Consider the following 21881-nt stretch of genomic DNA (forward strand, 5'->3'; position numbering starts at 1 on the left):
AATTTGAAGATCTAGAAAGTCTATGCTATTTTGTGAATTATTAGTTTTATTAAGTTTAAGACAATTCGGATAAATGTCGGAGTTTTCAATTTTACCAAAATTATTAATTGTAATAAGGTCATCAATATATCTGTAGGTGTGTTTGTAGTAATTTAACTCTTGTGGTTGTAGATTTTTTTGGAAGTTAAATTCTTTGACAAATAAAAAGATATTACAGATCGAGGTGCTGGAACGTAAGCCCATTGGCAATCCTCTGACTTGTTTAAAAAGTTGATTTTGAAATTTGATGTAGTTATGAAAAAGTGTGCATTTTAGGTAGGTTTTCCATTTGTCAAGAGTCATGATATTGAGTATATTAGGGAAAAGTTTTGGTAGATCAAGTAAACTGGTATAGATTTCTTCTAGAGGAAGTGAGGTATATAAGTTTTCAAAATCATAGCAGTTAATGTTTTGGATGTTAATGGTATGAATGGTATTAATGACAGGAGTGTTATTTGATAATTTATTTGATATATATCTACATTTTACGTTTGGTAGTATTACCGATTGCAATAAAAAGGGAGGTGCACATCTACATGTTATAACGGACCCATATACAAAATTTCAACGTTCTATAACTAACTTTTTTTGAGTTATGCAAAATGCATACTTACGTACTTACACATCACGAAAAAAATCCCTTTCAAGTATCAACTTAGAGTCATAATCATTAGTCATAAGTATCAGCTTAGAGTAAATGGAATTACATTTAACAATAAGTTTTTTTGTGTTGAACTGCGGTGCTTAACCACCAGGGTGCCTGGGCGCCATAGCCCTACCCCTCATCGAATAACATGATAAAAGTTTCGAATTATGAGAAATGTAACTGAATGTGCTAAATAATTAAATGAGCAAGAGTTTAAATTCATAATTGCTAATAGTTAAATACATATTTTTTCCTTAAGTACCTAATTACTAATCCATACATAATTAACTATTTTTTAACAACTATTTCACAGAAGAATACATGTACACACAAGAGAAACAAAATACGAAGTGCGACGCCTTAAGTTTTTTTGAAAAAAGAGAGAGAGAGAGAGAGAGTCCTTCATTGTTTTCGTACGTACAGGCGTCAGCCCAAAAAATAATTCACATGGATTCCGTAATCGTCAAAAACGGATATTTCCGTTAAATATGATACCCAAAAGTTTTCTCGATTACAATAATTACTACCATTTTATTTGATACAAGGAAGTAAAGAACCTATATTAACCTACATATTCTTATAGAAACAATACCTAAGCGCAGTATATAAATATTTCAAATCAATAAAATCTGACTATAACACGCTCAAGGAAAAAAAAAAAAAATAAGAATCATCTAAATTTTCAAATTACATACATAAATAGCAATAGTAAAAAGCAAATACAAAATACCGCTTCACGGTATCAAAAGTGCTCATTTTCTTAAATATCAACAACTAAATAGTATTTCAATTAAAACACATAATGTAAACAAGAGTTTGTCCGATGCCCAAAAAAATTCAAAAATATCTATGAAAAATATGAGCGCATTGTGACGGAACCGTATCATTCGTATTCGAACAGCAACCACATCATTCGTATTCGCATAGAAACCGCATCATTCGTACTCGAACAAACCGCATCGTACTACAGATGCGAGTAACGAACAGATGCGAGTAACGAAATGAATTTGTGAGTACAGAATCGGTACTTCGAGTCAACCGATGTACCCGTTACTCAGTAACGAATACATGCGGTTTGCTCCAGCTCTAGATGCGAGTAACGAAATGAATTTGTGAGTACCGAATCGATACTTCGAGTCAACCGATGTACCCGTTACTCAGTAACGAATACATGCGGTTTGCTCCAGCTCTATTGACTATTGATTGAGTAAGGTGTTTTTATTTTTCACAATGACGTGAAATGTTATCGTTATTTCGCTTGTATAAGCAAGTATTAAGCACTAGCTATGAAATCTAGAATCAAAATCTTATCGAATAGTAATGAAGCTTATATGATGAACTTCGTAAATTAACACCAAATTATGTAAATATTCTTGAGCGAGAAATGGAATTTCTACGTAATGTAAGAAATTGAATTTTACTGAAATGTGCCTGGAAATAAAGCCAGGCTCATGCAGTACATTAGATAAGCCTTGTGAACAATATATAGTAATATTTAATCAAGATAACTTTGCAAGCCAATGAAAATAATTGTCTAATATAAGTAGTTTGGAGTGAAATTCCGCTAACTGTCCTATTTTGAATTTTTGCAGAGCATAAACATCATCCTGGTTTATGTAACAAGCTTATAGTCCCTGAGATAGATTATAGATTTATTTAACACACTCTTAGTATCGAGGAGAAGCTTTGTGTCTAGATGTGTGCAACTCATCTTTTGAAAGAAATATGGCGTTTGTAATAAGAGCTTATGGATACCCATACAAAAGAGAGAGGTAAAAGTTTACAAATGGGTGCCCCTTGTTTTTTGGTGATTCTTTTTTGACGCCAAGTTCGGCCCCAGGATGGCACAATTTCAAGATGGCTGCTACACAAAACCAAAATAAGAAGTCAAAGAATTGCACAAACTCTGTGTCCATGTGCACATCGATCTGTTTTCACTTAAAAAAACATCCTAGAATTGCATAAACTAGGCATTGTGCACTGCCTTAAATTTGTCAATGTACACATCAATCTATTTTCATTTAAATAAAATCAGGAAGCTAAAACAAAGTTACAACTATCATGGTAACCAGAAATAAGGTTTCATTGCCAAAATTTTTTTTAAAAAAATTGTCCCTAATTGAAGGGGGTTTAAATTTAATCAGTCATTCAGAAGAAAGTTTAGTTTAAACAAGCATATGCTTATTCACACAGGAGAGAAGAATCAGGGAATGAAGTATCTTTTTCTTTAATTCATTCAAATTTATTTAAAAGAAAAGCTCACTTAAATATACATACACTTCACACATGAGAGAAATCTTGTATATGTGAAGAATGTAAGAAATCATTTAATCAAAAAACTCATTTAAACATGCATATGCATATTCACATAGCAGAGCAACCTTATATGTATGAAGTGTGCCAGAAATCATTTAATCAATAAGATCTTTTAAACATGCATATGCATATTCACTTAGGAGAGAAACCTTATATGTGTGAAATATGTAAGAAGATGTTTCGTGAAAAGTGTAGTTTAAAGAGGCATATGCTTATTCACTCAGGCGAGAAACCTTATATGTGTGAAGTATGTATGAAATCATTTAATCAAAAATCTACTTTAAACGTACATATGCGTATTCACACGGGAGACAAACCTTATATGTGTGAAGTATGTAAGAAATCATTTTATCAAAAAGATAATTTAAATGTGCATATGCATATTCACTCAGGAGAGAAACCTTATATGTGTGAAGTATGTAAGAAGATGTTCAGTGTAAAAGGTAGTTTAAAGCAGCATATGCTTATTCACACTGGAGAGAAACCTTATATGTGTGAAGTATGTAAGAAGGCGTTCAGTGTAAAGCGTAGTTTAAAGCGGCATATGCTTATTCACACAGGAGAGAAACCTTATGTGTGTGAAGTATGTAAGAAATCATTTAATGTAAAGTCTGCTTTAAACGGGCATATGCGTATTCACACATCAGAGCAACCTTATATGCCATATATGTGTGAAGTATGCCACAAATCGTTTAATCAAAAATATCGTTTAAACGTACATATGCGTATTCACTCAGGGAAGAAACCTTATATGTGTGAAGTATGTAAGAAGATGTTAAGTGAAAAGGGTAATTTAAAGAAGCATATGCGTATTCACACATTAGAGAAACCTTATGTGTGTGAAGTATGTAAGAAGATGTTAAGTGAAAAGGGTAGTTTAAAGAAGCATATGCGTATTCACACAGGAGAGAAACCTTATGCATGTGAAGTATGTAGGAAGATGTTTAGTGAAAAGGGTAAATTAAATAGCCATCTACTTATTCACACTGGAGAAAAACGTTATATATGTGTGGTATGTAAGAAGACGTTTAGCGCAAAAAGTAGTTTAAATAAGCATCTGCTTATTCACACAGGTGAGAAACCTTATATGTGTGAAGTATGTAAGAAAATGTTTAGTGGAAAGGGTAATTTAAATAGCCATCTGCTTAGTCATACAGGAGAGAAGCCTTATATGTGTGAAGTATGTAAGAAAATGTTTAGTCGAAAGAGTAATTTAAATAGCCATCTGCTTAGTCATACAGGAGAGAAACCTTATATGTGTGAAGTATGTAAGAAAATGTTTAGTGGAAAGGGTAATTTAAATAGCCATCTGCTTAGTCATACAGGAGAGAAACCTTATATGTGTGAAGTATGTAAGAAATCATTTAAAAATAAAGCTGCTTTAAACATGCATATACGCACAAGAGAAAAATCTTTTATGTGTGAAGTGTGTAAGAAATCATTTAATCAAAGAATGAATTTAAACAGGCATATGCTTATTCACACAGGAGTGAAATCTTTTATATGTGAAGTATGTAAGAAATCATTTAGTCAAAAAGCTCATTTAAAAGTGCATATGCGTATTCACACAGGAGAGAAACCTTATATGTGTGAAGTATGTAAGAAGACGTTTAGTGAAAAGCCTAGTTTAAACGGTCATATGCGTGTTCACACAGGGGAGAAACCTTATATGTGTGAAGTGTGTAAGAAATCATATAAACAAAAATATCGTTTAAACGTACATATGCGTTTTCACACAGGCGAGAAACCTTTTATGTGTGAAGTATGTAAGAAGACATTTAGTGATAAGGGTAATTTAAATGGTCATATGCTTATTCACACAGGAGAGAAACCTTATATGTGTGAAGTATGTAAGAAATCATATAAACAAAAATATCGTTTAAACGTACATATGCGTTTTCACTCAGGCGAGAAACCTTTTATGTGTGAAGTATGTAAGAAGACATTTAGTGATAAGGGTAATTTAAACAGTCATATGCTTATTCACACAGGAGAGAAATGTTATATGTGTGAAGTATGTAAGAAATCATTTAATAAAAAATCTACTTTAAACGTACATATGCGTAGTCACACAGGAGACAAACCTTATATGTGTGAAGTATGTAAGAAATCATTTAATCAAAAATCTACTTTAAACAAGCATATGCATATTCACACAGGATAGAGACAGTGGCATAGTGAGCATAACTGCCACTGGGGCAAAATACCTTTTTGGTGCCCTCCCCCAAATCACTTATAGTGGTATAATGTATAGAATTGTAGAGACATTAGGATTTTGTGAAAGCAGGAAAGAGAAAAAATACGCAACACCTTCGCCGGGAATCGAACCACAGATCTCTGCAAATACGCGGCCAGCGTTTAGACCACCTCACCACAAGGGCATGCCAAGGAGGTGGGAGAAATACCTTTTAGAATTTATTTGTAATAATAAAATGCTGAATCTGCTATCAAATACTCTAAAATATGTTAAGAATAGTCAATACCAAACTACAGTATCATTGGATTCGGAAATCTATCTGTATCGGCTGATAGATCAGACCTACGATGATCTGGAATTAGTTAAAAATGTATTTTTTATTTTACATTGTTGGGATTCTTCACGGTGTAATTCTAAGTTAATGTTGAAAAGAACTGATAAGCGAAGAATAAACACTTGAGTTCGTGTGACAGGAAACAACAAGAGAGAGGGTAAAATAACCCCTTTATTACTCAAGTAAGATTTAACAGAACTCGTCTTGGAGTTGCACTATAAAGCCGAAACGTGGAATTGAACTTAAGAGACTAAAGCCTCGTTTCCACTACTGCATACGAACGCATTGCGTCAATTCAAGACACACCTACGGCATCCGTACATGTGTTTCCACTGCCGCGTATCCATAGAATATTTTCATTTTTCGCTGCTAGGTGTCACTGTAATATTTTGGCTCCAAACAAGCAGTTTGCAAGTTACGACGCTGAACATCTGAATTTTTCCCGCTTAAGTGAGTATTGTTTGTTTTGGATTTGATATGGATCCTGACGTAAAATGCAGAAAAGTTTTGTTTACTAAATTCCATGTTATTAGAAATTTTTAGTTCTGCTTATGGACTGTGAAAGTAAAGTATGCTAGTAATTTTTAGATAAGTAATGCATAGAAGCTGAAGTAAATTTAAAAAAAAAAAAATTGCGTTTGTAGAAGCCTTAAATATTAATGAAATAATATATATATTATTAAAACTAAAATGTACTGTTAGTGAAAAAATAAATAAATAAAATAAAATAGTTGGTACTTTAAAAATACAGAGCAACTGTAAAGAAAGGCTCACAATATTTACACAAAATTTGCTATGCTTGTATACCGCTGATTTTAGAATTATAGCTGGATAATTTATTAGAAATCTCGTTTGTTTTAAAATGCACTATGGGCAGTTATATTTTATGCATAATCCATAAAATATTACTTTTAATTTAAAAATTTTTAATTCATATCTCTTTTTATAGCAGAAGTTATAAAAATAAGCTTTTTCTCGTTATATATATGCACATTAGGTAAAGGAAATGGAAATATTTAATGAATTAATTCCTGTGCTTCTACTGGAGAGGACTGAATTTAAAAGGAAGTATTATAGTAATTTTTTGTAAAAAAATGTTTAGGGCATTAATACTGTTCGCTTACGTGTCAAACTATTATGCTACCAGCGTATCACGGACTCTAAAGAGACTACAGTCAAAAGTCGTTAATTCGGACACCCATAATCCGGACCTCAAAGCTATAAACTTTCTGCGCATGCGTCGTCGCGCGTAAGACTTTTACGGCTGCGAAAATGTGTGTGCGCATGCGCGTAATACATTTACGCTTGCGCGTTTAATGTATAACAGACGGCATAAGCTAAGCTAATATTATCTAATTCAGTTAATGTTGCAGATTGCGTTGTTCTTCGAATTGGATCCGGCTTATTATTTTTTGCAGACTGTTAGAGCAATTTTATAAAAGTAAGCTTGAACTTACGATTATGTCAAATAGAATTTCCGATATATATTTACTAATAGGTAAAGGTTTTACAAAGCGAAAGTATGTTTAGACGTCCATTAAACAAAAAGTGGAATTGCTGTAAAAAATGGATAAAGGCATATCCTTCGTTTCTCAAACCATTCTGAAATCTGTTTATCAATTTCACGCTGCTCTGCGGCCCAGGGGGGGAAATGCCGAAACGCCGCGCCGCGCAATTAATTGCAAGTTAATCTGTCAGCACTATCCTTATCTTCAGGGCAGATGTTTTTATTTTATTTGTAATTCCTTACTTATAATTCCTTACTAAATGTAGTATTTCATCTCGATGTACTCCATCTTTGGTATGATTTAAATCAAATTTCTCGTCATTATAATTCGCTTCCGATAAAGAGGACAGTGACACAGAGGTTATTGAAAACGAAAAAATTTTGTTTGACAAATTAGTCGGTATTCTCGACACAGCAATTGTAGGACTTGAACAGCGGAACTTTGTAACTGAAGAAGAAATTATATCTGTTTATAGAATTAAAGAGAAAGTATTATCACAGAAAACAAAGCAATTTAAACAACTTACATTGAAAGAAATGTTTAATAAAGTAAACAAATAAATATTAAGCTTTCTTTTTGTAAAATTTGATACCCTTTAGATCATAATTGTTCTTTATCTCATAAATTACAGTTTCGTATTTTTAATTTTATAATTTCTGCATGCCATCTTACCAGATTTAAACTGATAATCTATAATCCGGAAAAAACGATAATCCGGAATCGCCGAAGTCTCGACGAGTCCAGATTAACGACTTTTGGGTTGATCTTTACATTAATGTAACTTGACGATTTTTTGGCGAAAATTTGGCAACCAACTCTCCTACAGCAACCCTCTATCTTTTTTCCCCCGCCGCCATTTTGTCTTCACGAAGTAAAGACATGTATCTTTTCTTTTTATCTACTGAACACTTCTTCCAACAATCTACTAGCCGAATTACACTTATGCTAGAAATTTTATCAAACAAAACTCTTAATCATGACAAATATTCACTGCAAAATTTGGAAAAAGTGCACAATACCATACTCCTTACGCGTTTTTCAAAATAACACATGCACGTAAACCATGTACACGCCGACTTATTTTTACTTAAAAAAACATCCCAGAATTGCACAAAAATGGCATTGCGCACACTCTTCACTATATCCATACACTGCCTTTTTCTCATAAATTAGAAAAATTTCACGAAAATACATGACAATTTTCTCAATCTTTAAACCCGGTAAAAAGAACATATATGAAATTACCTGATTGCGAAAAAGTATTTACCCTTACCAAATATGAACATTTCCACATATAAAATAAATAAAATATCCAAAAACTTTTACCTCTAAATCATCTATTACATTATACACGTCACCAACGAATTCATACCGCAAGCTTTACAAATACTTAGTATCAAATATTTAAATTATTTCCATGCACGTTTACTTCAACTTAAACGTGTACCAAATTCCTACAAACATAAAATTCAAAAAATAACTATAATTTAATTAAAATATCACTAAACCATGTACACGCCGACTTATTTTTACTTAAAAAAACATCCCAGAATTGCACAAAAATGGCATTGCGCACACCCTTCACTATATCCATGTACACTGCTTTTTTCTCATAAATTAGAAAAATTTCACGAAAATACATGACAATTTTCTCAATCTTTAAACCCGGTAAAAAGAACATATATGAAATTACCTGATCGCAAAAAAGTAATGAACATTTCCACATATAAAATAAATAAAATATCCAAAAACTTTTACCTCTAAATCATCTATTACATTATACACGTCACCAACGAATTTATACCGCAACCATTACAAATACTTATTGTCAGATATTTAAATTATTTCCATGCACGTTTACTTCAACTAAAACATACACCAAATTCCTACAAACATAAAATTCACAAAATAACTATCATTTAATTAAAATATAATTAAATTCAAAAACACTACTTAAAATATAAATGAGCACATACATTAAATTAATACATACATAAATACCCATTTCGAATTCACTTTAGTTACGGCCATGGGATCCAAAAATTCACGAACACTGTTTCACACAACACAGAATAAAGCCAAATACAAAATTTCCAGATTTTTTCCCGATTTCCCCCCTTTTCCGATTAAAGAACCATAATTCGTCCATTAATATCACATGACATATCCCATGATCTCTCATTTCCCTCACACAAAATAATGCGTAATCGGAACTGAGTACTGCTCACATTATTACCAAAGTGCCAGGTAGTAACCTTTATCGCCTCCAAAATGTCGCCAAACTACCAGTTACCATATTGTAAAGATCAACCGACTTTTGACTTTACTTTATTCTAAAGTATTCATTTATTTAATAAAACATCACTCAGGTATATAACATACAATTAATCTTCAATAAGCCTAACTAACTGCAGAAACATTTTTTCCTAATTGTATGAATTGCCTTGCTGCCACTCTCATGAAAGCAAACTAACAACAACTATAAGTGGCCAAAAAGTAAATGTATTGTAAAATTATAAGTATAATTTAAGTAAAAAATTAAAGGAAAGTAAGTACAAAATACAAACTACATTGTTTTGAAATCCAACAAATACTGTCTCATGTTAATTGGTAATGCAAGTTTAGAGCCGTAAACATCCCAGAGTCTGAGCACATGTATGTACATTTACATAAAAGTGAAACGAAAATATATATATATATGTACAGGGTTACAAAAGAATAAATACTAAAGTTAAATTTAATTTAAATAATTATCTTGTGCCATTGCTGCAAGGAATGAAATTTGAATTTAACAAACATTCTCTATTCGTAAAAAGCAAATTTAAAGTTAATTAAATTTAAATGGAATTTAATGCAAACAAATAAATGATTAATTATTGCTGCGAACTAATCTACAATATCATTTAAATTCTTGAGAGCATATGTAAATCAAGTACAAGTACCAAAATCCATTTTATTCATAGATTTTGATATTTGCACTTGATTTACATACGTTCTCAGTATTTAAATGATAATGTAGATTAGTTCGCAGCAATAATTAATAATTTATTTGTTTACATTAAATTTAATTAACTTTAAATTTGCTTTTTACGAATAGAGAATGTTTATTAAATTAAAATATATGTGTACAGGGTAGGCTTTAAATTCATATCATATAATTTTCAAAATTTTTTGCGGAGAAAACTTAAATAAATAAGAGCATAAATAAAACAATATATTTAATGCATATAATAATAGAAATAAATTACGAAACACGAATGTAGATCAAATTGGAACGAAAAGCTGAGAAAGTTGCAGACAGGGTGAAAAAAGCGTATGGGATTCGAACTCGCGACCCCAAAAGTTAAACCTCCTTACCTTCAGCTTTACCACTGAGCTAGTATCACATGGGATTCGCATGCATATTTTGGCTTATATACATTATCGAGTAAATCAATTCTTAAAACAAAATTTTGTGGTTCTATTTCAGTCTGCTATCGTCCAGAAAATTCACAAGAGTTTGTTCTTCAACTTCTAGTACATTTTTTACAGAAAACATTATCTTTTAAAAAGGCGTTCTGATATAAGTTACACGGGCCACTAAAAATATATTTCATGTGCTTACAAATATATATTAGCCAAAAAGACATATTTATCAATAGAAAAATGCAAATTGAACATACTCTTTAATGCAGTGGAATATTTAAAAAGCTATCAAATTTAATTTATAATAAACGTTTTTAATTTTTACCTGTTTCAAAAGAAAAAGTAACAAATCTTTTAATCATATCGGATTTGCTATAGCAGTTTGATATAGTCAGACATTCATTTTCATTAAAGGTAAATGAGTAAGCAGAACTAGGAAATAATTGTTAGGACAAATTTTGGCTATTTCTTGAACTTGGAATTATAATTTTTGCCGCTAATTTTTTTGAACACCTGATTTTATCTGCGAACAAGTTCTGTAGTTGCAGTTATCTTATTTTCCTTATCTGTTTTTAAATAAAATCAGCTGATTGCTCAGCACCCAGAATTTCTCGCTATGAATTAAGTATTTTATTTCTTATTTCATAGCTATACTTATTCGGAAATAAGCATTTTTTAGCAAAACATTCCTTCCCTAAGCGAGCCTTCATCGCTACTTCTGCCGCCATTAATTTTTGGTGACTACACCTGATTGCTCCTTTTTTACGTGACCCCAATGCAGCCGCAGACATACGGACAGAAGTTGAACATTGTTGAACTCCATCTGTATGTCATCCGTCACTGCACATCGACCGGATTGCAGATGTCAATCAAAGTCAATTCGCTCGCTGATTGGAGAAACGCATACGCGCCGCAACGCATGCGCAGCAGTGGAAACGCGCCTTAAGAATTAAACTAAACTAATCTTAACTAAAGAGATATAGCTGAAGCTGTCAACATTCTAACAGATTTGGCCCCTTAACGTTATTTGACTACGAAGCTATCAAGGGCCTAAAGTATGGCCGAGCGTAATAATAGCTTACGAGAAAGTAGTCTAAAAGGCAGACGCGTGCAGCCAGAATATCTGGTATATCTCTCTACTAGACAGTAGAACTTCGCGGTTAAATACCGCTCTTCCTCATTGGTATTCAGATGTGATTCTAAAACTACATTCTGGCCGGAAGGGGTAAGTTGAAGTTAAGAAGCAATAGGAAAGGAAATTCAACTCAAAATTTAACTGTTAATAAAATTAGCATAATCCTTACATCATATTTAATATAATTGTTTTTTAAAAGTACAATTTTTAAACAATTAAATGTTTAATATATATTATTAGATAAGTAGATATATTTTTTAATAATAATATAATATTATAATACATTAATATAGTTAATTACTAAGTTTTCTTGCTTTAGATGAAGCAAATTTATCAATTACTTCATCAGAGTCGATCATTTCAAATTTTTCTCTTTCCATATTTAAAAATGCTAGATGACATAGGGGAACTTCTCTCACCATTGATTATAAATAGTCAAAATTTGTTTTAATTTGCTGAACGAACGTACATAGATATGATAATGACATGGTAAGGAGTATTTGAAGTTCGACTCTTAGGTTTGAAAAAACATTTTCTCCATAGATCTGTAATATAGTTTTAGGTTCAGTTTCTTTTCTACTGCGGAGTAATATCTTGCAGTCACATTCACTGCTCGAAACGATTAGGGTATATTGTGAGTTCGGTATGAAATAACCATATAATCGACAATATTTTTAACAAAAGGAAATGGAGAGATTATAAAGGAAAATTATAACCTCTACAAAGTTGGGAATATGCAAATTTAGTCTGTGAGGTCAAAAACTATGCATTTTAGATAAGAAATAAGGAGCGACTTGCAGCATTCCTTTTGTAGTTAGGAGATTAAAAACAACTGACACGCGTTGAATGCTCTGTAGCAGTGAATATACGATATCTCAGCAAGATGACTTAGTTGAAGTCAGGAAGGCCATCAGTCATTTACAAGAGAGTCAAACAAAACCCATAGTAGTGGAATCATTTAATAGTTTCCCAAACTCGAAATTTAATTTTAACTATGACATAATCATTTAAAAAATGACATTTCCAGATTATGGAATCATCTTTGGAAGCTGGATATTTTTGAGAAATTTGTGACAAGGTCGTGCTATCATTTTAAAATAAAAAGCGGGAGCTGTATGTAAATTTTGTTAAAAAAAACTAAAAACTTCTGTGGGAGAAACATAAATTCTCATTTGATGAAAATAAATTATAAACCATTTATTTGTTTCCACGAGATAAAACCTTTTTTAAGATATTTTTACATGACAATAAATGTTTATATCTGCTGCATAATGAAGTCTGGATAAGAACTTCAAAAACTGAAATTCTAAAAGGTGGCTAAATGTTTTATCTTATCGGTATGCTGTAAATTATATGTGATTTGCGTTAAACTTAACTGTTTCTGAATTCGACACACGAATTACAGCTGTGCCATTACAGATAGCAATACCATTCTTGGTGCTTGTCATGGAAACTGTATTAGGTATTTACACTCGTCATGAACAAGTACTGAGCTGTGCCATTACAGATAGCAATACCATTCTTGGTGCTTGTCATGGAAACCGTATTAGGTATTTACACTCGTCATGAACAAGTACTGAAGACCATGCCTATTTGGCTCCAGTATCAAATGTGGCAGTGTATAAAATTTACAAAGTTAGTGCAATGAGCGTATTCACACAATTACAAAGTTAGTGCAATGTGCGTATTCACACAGCAGAGAAACCTCATACTCTTATTTACACTGGAGAGAAAATCTTTGTGTGTGGTATGTAAATGGTCATTCATTTTCATAAAGTGGATTCAAATATGATGTAAACACAGGAGAAAAATGTTATGAGTTACTTATGTAACAAGCCATTTAGAGCAATGAAGAAAATGTGTCTCTGATCTACACGGAAGAGAAGCCTCCAATTTTTTGAACATATGTTAGAAACATGTTTTACTTACTTTTGCAGTATGTACTTGTCTGTGCAGCTAGAAAATGTCATTTGAGTTCACGTCTGGATTTTTCTGCCCAGTTGACAGAATAATTTAAGAGTTTAGAGAAGCTAGTCTGAATAGCATAAATCCTACTTGTTACTCTGTGGGAAAAACATAAATTCTCATTTAAAGAAAATAAATTATAAACCATTTATTTGTTTCCACAAGATGAAATCATTTTCAAGATATTTTTACATTATAATAAGTGTTTATATCTGCTGCATAATGAAGTCTGGATAAGAACTTCAAAAATTGAAATTCTAAAAGGTGGTTAAATGTTTCATCCGAATACGTATGCTGTAAATTATATGTGTTTTGTGTTAAACTTAACTGTTTATGAATTTCATGCACGAATTACAGCTTTGCCATTACAGATAGCAATACCATTCTTGGTGCTTGTCATGAAAACTTTATTAGGTATTTCCACTTGCCATGAACAAGTACTGGAGATCATGCCTATTTGGCTCCAGTATCAAATGTGTCCATGTATAAAATTTACAAAATTAGTGCAGCATTCCATAGCAATATTAAAAAGGCAAAATGAAATCTCCGACATTTACAGTCAAAACTTGGACATACTAAATTGAACAATCCCAAGTGTGTAGAAGTGTATAAGAAGGAAGTTGGGATACATAATTTCTCTGCAGGTAAGAAATCTATGCATAATAGATATTTATTTTAAAAACTTTTATATTTTTTTCACATAATAGTTTAAGAATAAAATAATTCATTTGTATTTTCTGCGATATTATTACAATAGAGTATCTGTAATAATATTGTCTGTGTAATGTGGACGTCCATAATCTGGAATGATCTATAATCCGGACCTCAAAGCTACAAACTTTCTGCTTATGCATAGCGTTTACGCATGTGCATAATATATTTATGCATGCGCATATGCGTTTACGCATGTGCATTTAATGTATAACAGACGGCATAAGCTAGGCTAAAATTATCTAATTGTCTGTTTCAGTTAATGTTGCAGATTGCTTTGTTCTTTAATCTTCTAAAGAGGCTATCACTTCTAGGGACGCGCACGGCTACCCGGGACAATTCCGAGAAACATGATTCTAGTAGCACTGTTTTAAGCGGGAGGCTTCCAAGAAATGTTTCGTTTAGCTAGGAGGAACATGTCCCGGCTACAAGCAACATTTTAAAACTTTTCGGAAAATGTTCCGGCTGGAGACGTGATCCTCAAACGTTCAACGAATCAGACGAAAGTTCTGCCTCTGAAGGATCACGGGTAACTTTCAATACGGCGATGGCTCTCATTGTGAAGTCATGGACGGTGGAAATAGAGGCTGATTTAATTATTGCTGTTTTGTTGTAATATAACTGCTTGAGTCATTTTTAAAATGTTTATATATTCATTAAATATATAATCATAGAAATTTCAGAGTTGACAGTATTTTACGACGTTCTTGCAGTTCGGATTTGTTTACAAATTGTTCGTCGGCAAAAGTTTGCCTAATTTGTCGTATTTCGTGCTGATCGTGTATTATCACTGTTATATAATATAATTTTATTTCTTAAATTTAAGTTGAATAATTTTTTTTAAATCCGTTTGTATATGTGCGGCTTCTCTCCTAATTACTTATCCTTTAAATTGTTAATTGCATTATCAGTGACACATTTTAAACAGCATAAAAGATGCATAAAAAAGAAAGCATAGCTTATGTAATAATGAGAATAGTCATTAAATTTGCCTATTATTTTCATGTTAGTAATGAAATACTTTTTGGATTATAAATACATTTGAAACTATACTTATATTGTAAATTGAAACATTGGAAATTTATGGATTTATTATTATGCATGATGAAAAACATTTGTATAATCATTCATTAATATAAATCTTATTCTTCACATTAATACTAATAAATATATATTAACAACTTCTAAACCATCGCATCTCTCTATCTGTATGTAAATGACTTATTGGATGTGTATATATATATGTATGTATGAATACAAAATGAGCATTGCCAAAAAGTTTATTTGAAGTTACTTATTCATATTGTAGAGAGAGTACGATTTTTTGGAAGCCAGAGAAATGAAAAATTAGCAAGCCCCTTCGCCGGGAATCGAACCACGGACCTCTGGAATACCGGCCCAGCGTGCAGAACCATTACACCACGAAGGCATGCTAGAAAAGTGGGAGAAATACCTTATATACTCCCCTTTTTAAAGGGCGACTGGTGTTTTCAGGGGACCCAATCGCCAAATCCTGGGTGTGGAGAAACCTCATCCAATATCCTTTTAGTTCGGGCGCCACTGTAGAGACATTTTGATTTTTTTTTTTTGAAAGCCGGAGAAATAGAAAATTAGCAACTGCATTCGCCGGGAATCGAACTACGGACCTCTGGAATACCGGCCCAGTGTGCAAAACCACTACACCACGAAGGTACACTAGGAAAGTGGGAGAAATACCTTATAATATAACAAATAATTCATATAACGATCATGTAATTGGCAGCAACTGTAGTCATCTTCTTTGCAAATTATTATGGATATATAGTAATCAGTTGAAAAATAATTGATGAGTATGTGAGTACTTGTTATTGGGTTAATTCATAATTATATCATATGTATGATCTACGTAATATAAACATGACTAATAAATAATACGAAATGTAACAGTTGTGCATTTATAATATTTGATTACTTAAAACAGTGCACAACTGATTATCACTTTCATGTCTGTTTAGATAAGGAATTGTACTTTCCAATTAAGTGCGCGGGCCTACTAGTGGCTGAAGCGTCGTTGAACATTGGTAGTTCTGTCTCAGGTTACAATGCCACGAACGGGCTGGCTACATGGGCGTTTTCTTGGTTTTCCCCATTTGTAACTGGTATACGAGCCAGTTTTAAAAAATCTTCTACAAAGGTATCCCTCCTGTTAGGCAGATATCCCTCAAGGCTTTGCAGTAATCACATAAAACAGACTCATGATGTGCACCACCTAATTTCTAGAGTTGGTATAATTAATGTGTTTTAGGTCTATTACCGAGTGTTCTATGAAACAGTAAACAACTCGCACATGTTTGATTGCTTGCTCATGTATTCATATGCTTTATTTGATCTTCATTTTACTGAATAGTATCTACTGGCTGTGATGATGTAAATATCAGCCATATAGATTTTTATCATGGAAGGTCTTTTTTTTTTTTTTTTTTTTTTTTGTCTGTTTGTTTGTTTGAATGGGCAGAACAGTAATTATGAGCCATAAAGTTAGTCAAGAAAATGCTTTCACCAGGTCACAAATTTTCCAGTGAGCAATGAAATTTTCATTGGAATGCAGACTACAGAAAATACACATTAAGTAATGTCTGATAAATAGACTTATCCAGCACACGTTTTAAACTATTCTTAATGTATACAGAATTTGGCTATTACTGATGTTATTGATTACTATAACCAGAAGTCTGTTTATCTGTTACTTGAAGTGCCAGAGTGAAGATCAAAGTGATTAACTTGATAGCAATCACCTTTCTATTATCTTCCATTACTAACAATAAAGTTTAAAACGAAAAGAGTGTGAGCAATACGAAACAAGACAGCAAATGTCGCTTGAAATGAAACGTTACTTTCGCCAATCTGAGCGATAACTCATTCTTGTTTGGCTTTCAGCCTGTTTACAAAGTGAAGATGGTAACCCTATTTCACCAAAGAGCATTTCTCAGAACTGTTCTACCAAACGTTTTGTTCCGGCAATAAATATCGTATGTGATAAGGGTTTAATTGGATCCGGCTTATTATTTTTTGCAGACTGTTAGAGCAATTTTATAAAATATAAGCTTGAACTTTCGATTATGTCAAAAAGAGTTTCTGATTCTGGAGCTGCCAAAGGATCTACAAAGCGAAAGCATGTTTCGATGTCCATCAAACAAAAAGTGGAGTTGCTGCAAAAAAATGGATAATGTCATGAAGAAAGTGACAGAGAGTTTAGTGAAAATGAAAAAATTTCGATGGACAAGTTAGTCGGTATTCTCAGGACAGCAATTACAGGACTTGAACAGCGGAACTTTTTAACTGAACAAGAAATTATGTCTGTTTATAGAATTAAAGAGAAAGTATTAGCACATAAAATGAAGCAACTTACACAACTTACATTGAAAGAAATGTTTAATAAAGTAAACAAATAAATATTAAGCTTTTTTTTTTTCTTTCTTTTTTTTTTTTTTTTTTTTTTTTAATTTTGATACCCTTTAGATCATAATTGCTCTTTATTTCATAAATTACGGTTTCATATTTTTAATTTTATAATTCCTGCATGCCATCTTACCAGATTTAAATTGATGATCTATTATCCGGAAAAACTCCTAATGCGGAATCGCCGAAGTCCCGATGAGTCCGGATTAAAGACTTTGTACTGTTAAAGATAAAATTGTTCTTTTCCATTTTGGCTCTGAAAAATAAAATAAAATAATAAATGCTATAAAGCACATATTTAAAAAAATAAACGAGTTAATAAATGCCATACTCAGTAGCTGTTTTGCTAGGTTTTTCGGAAGTACTGAGCAAAAGCAAAGATGTTACTTTAATTATTTTAAGATTAGTTTCATTTCTCTTCTTTAATATTTTTTTATGATAACTATATACTGTGTAACTGTTTCTATATATTTAAGTGTGTATCAGTTTTCTCTGTAAAATTCAGTTTACACTTTTCTGATTTCTTTTTTTTTTTTTTTTTTTTTTTTTTCAAAATTCGCAAGTTTTGTGTCTGTTTGCTCGCACAGAGTTTGTATGGATGTCTTTTCAATTTTAGAACTGGCATACTCAGGATTTAAAGGCATATGATTAAGTCTTCTTGATATTATCATTTAATGGACGCATTTTGTCAGAAATTTGTGATGAATAATTTATTTTTTGGAGAACTTTTTGAAGAACATTGAAAACAGAACTATTTGAATTTTCTACTTTTGATTCTGAAAGTTGGTCTCTTAACATGTTTATGTTCTCTTTACTTTTTCTTCGTTAGACACAAGTATGGAAAGTTGCAAAAATGTTTCTAATTTTATTACATGGGCAGCTATCTGTACAAAAGAATTTTTTCTGCTAATAAAGATAAAGTTATGTCAGTTTATAGATGTCTCAGTGCCTTACAGTGTGCCAACACAAGGTGTTTTTCCTTCTGGTTCTTCCTAAATGGGTCCTAAGTTCTGCTGCCCAGTCTTTCCTTAAATTCTAAAATTTTTGCTGTCTCTAAAATCCGAGTTCCTGTCCTAAATTCTAAACTTTTATCATCCCAGAATTCTGTTGTTTGCTGATTTACTAAATTTTAAAAATTCTCCTGTTTTCCCTGACCATATCATTTTATATTTATGGTCAAATTATTGAAGGGAAAAAAAAATTGATACATTCTAAGTACTCTTTGATACATTCTAAGTACATATAGCTTTTTAGAGTAATGGCAACTTTTAATTCAGTCCGAAAATTCTAAAATGAAGGAAAAAAGAAAATGATTGCTTAAAAAGGAAGAGCATTGTTCTTCAAAGTCATGTTGTTAGAACATTAACAAATTAGGAGATGAAGAACAAATGAATATCAACACTGATTTATTTATAGAGACAAACTTAAAAAATGTGCTTTAAAAAGAAGGGAACTCTAAATTAGCTAAAATATTTATAAAAGTTTCAGATTAAAAAATCATGTAAATATTTTACTGTGTATTCTTGCTACAAAACATATGTGTGTATTTAATTATGGCAAAGCACATGAGGGCTATCTGCCTAAGGGGAGGGATGCCTTCCTGCAAGACTTTGTAAGGGAAACTGGCTCGTATACACGTTACACATGGGGTAAACCACGAAAACGCCCATGCAGCCAGTCCGTTTGTGGGATTCGAACCGCGGAACATATGTTTTGTATAGCTTTTAATGTATAACTATCGTAATATCATTCTGGAATCAATGTCATAAATTATATATGTAATGGTCTTTTATTTTAACCCTTTCAGGACAGGGGTCTCGTGTATGCGTTCCCTACAAAAGTCTCTCAAAGTTGGATATCCCACCCAAGCAGCACTGGAGAACTAACACAAGGAAGGAGGATGTGTATATACATTTTAAGCTAAAACATGTTTTAAAGACTACTAGATGGCATCATGTGTCCATTACTTTTGAATTGAATGTAGTTTTAGGATTCTGACCTTCAGTTTCATCATATACTTTGTAACATAGGTTTCGGTTGTTGTAGGGGAGGAGACAAAGCATAATGTAAACAGAGCTCATTTCTTTAACTCGCCACGAAATTTAAATGTTTGTGTTTCTGATTATCCTTTTAGTTATTCTTTTTTTGCTACTATTTAAAGTCTTTCATGGGTTACTATGTCGGGTTGTATTATGCTTTGGTTTTATCCCTTATATTTCATGTACTTCAAGGTGCATAATGCCTTTGAAAGTCAAGAAAAGCAAAAAGTGAAATTTTTTGGAAGCCAAAATAAATAAATAAATAAAATAAAAAGAAGAACCTGCTGTGTGCTGTCCAATGATATGCTAAAGTGCTGGGAAGCACTACTTTAAAGAATACTTTAAATATGTTAAACTGACTTGTTAGTTGGGGCGAGAAAAAGTGTCATTCGTTTAGGAGGGTGCAAGTCCACAACCCTGCACCCACCTGGCTACGCCCATGATAGAAAGGATATGAAATTGGATGCTTTCAATGCAATGAATTTTATTTTCTTAGTCATTAGCAATTTAAATTCTTGTTATTTAAAATGATTTAATAGGGCAGTTGTTAAATACACAGATATTTCATTTACTGCTAAGTATTTTATTTTATTTTCATTTTATTATATTTATTTATTTTGTGTGCATATGTGTTTGGGACAAATAATCAGAAAATTACCGACTGAACGGAAGTATAAAATTAGAGAATTTAATAGAATGCAAAAGTTACATAACCCATTAGTGGGCAGAATGTTTAAGATTGCTCAACAGTGCTAGTTCGACATAGGTTAGAATATCAGAGAACAAGCTGAACGAGGTTTTGTGGTTTTCCTTATGTATAAGGTAAATACAAACCAGTTTTGCCATAGAAAGTCCTTCACAAATGGGATGGCATCTGTTCCCTTAGACCAGTTTCTTAAACTGTTTGTCGCGAGACGCGTAATGGCAGACCGCACATTGAGTTGAACAGTGTTAAGCGAATTTCACTTACTGCACATGCTTGATGGTGTACCTTTGGCGCGGGGAGAAATATTGGCGACTTAAAGCAACCCTACGCTAGCTTATTCGTGATCTTCATGGCTGTCGAGTGTGGTCGAGTGATGTTTACAATTGCAATGTTGTGGAACTTTGTTTATTAGTTATTTTAACGTCCATACCAATTGCACTTGCTTATTTTTCTAATATATGTGTCATTTTAATTTGTCTAACAGTGCATTTAATAATTGTTAACATATATTGTGCTTAATAATTCGTTATTTAGATGTAATTTTTTTACATGTTATAATTCTCAGTAATGTAAACTGGATTTTCCCGCTTAGTTTGTTAACGTATATTCGCGCTTTTATTTTCTTATTTCAAAGAATTAAATAAACAGCATTAAGGAATTGTAAAATTTCTTCAATGTTATTTACAAACATTTGCTATATTCTTTACGTATGTACGAATGGAACGTATGGTAAATTCTGAATTGTTTTTATTCCTTAAAAGTATAATGAATAAATTTCCAACTAATATATTCTAAATTTCAGTCTTTTTCTGAGCGAAAATTCGTACAGTTCCAATGTAAAGTGCAGAATTTCATAAGTATAACATCTTACATTTTGAATGCAAACACTGCTTCACATTATTTCATAATAATTATTTACATCTCCTCCCTCTATGCCTGTATCAATTTTTTCATCGGTTATTTATCAATAATTCCTGGTAGAATTAGAAATATATTATTAGAAAAGATTTTTCCTGTATCATCTGCAAGGAACAGAAATTTAAAGCGATGAATTATTGGAATGAATTTTAGTCAGTATTTGAAGTTATTTAGAATTCCACTGCAGTGGAAAATATGTTATTTAGATTTCTGTTGCATTAAAAATTATTTAAAAGCTGCGTAGAAATATTATTTTGAAATGTTAAAATTTTAAGTAGCAAAATTAAAACTATTTAAAAAGTAGCTATTGTCATTGATGATAGATTAATTGACTTGTCAAGGGAAATAAACAAAGACTTCAGTACATAAACAATATATTTTTTTTTATTCTGGAGGGTGAACATTGTTATTAATGGTGATATAATCAAATAAATAAAGAATCTGCAAGTGAAACATATTTTACCATTTCTTTGAATTTAGATATTTTTCTGAATATTCCAAGCATTTAAAAGAAATATATTTCA

The 21881-nt window shown here is 31.9% G+C and overlaps 1 protein-coding gene across 2 annotated transcripts; it reads left to right on the forward strand.

Annotated features, from left to right (window-relative positions):
* The first annotated feature begins 1730 nt into the window (after positions 1–1730).
* Positions 1731–21596, forward strand: LOC146994120 (uncharacterized). 2 transcript variants are annotated; one of them, XM_085826862.1, is made up of 2 exons: positions 1731–5982; positions 19502–21596. In XM_085826862.1, the coding sequence occupies exon 1, from the start codon at positions 3120–3122 to the stop codon at positions 5163–5165; it is 2046 nt and encodes a 681-aa protein (XP_085682988.1). In that variant the 5' UTR covers positions 1731–3119; the 3' UTR covers positions 5166–5982; positions 19502–21596. The 2 variants fall into 2 exon arrangements, 1 of the variants encoding a protein (XP_085682988.1); XR_015044013.1 differs by lacking the exon at positions 1731–5982 and adding an exon at positions 11679–14189.
* The last annotated feature ends 285 nt before the right edge of the window (positions 21597–21881 follow it).

Source organism: Stegodyphus dumicola, chromosome 11 (assembly GCF_044657685.1).
Source record: "Stegodyphus dumicola isolate Sdum_Otavi_A_Nest chromosome 11, ASM4465768v1".
NCBI lineage: Eukaryota > Metazoa > Arthropoda > Arachnida > Araneae > Eresidae > Stegodyphus > Stegodyphus dumicola.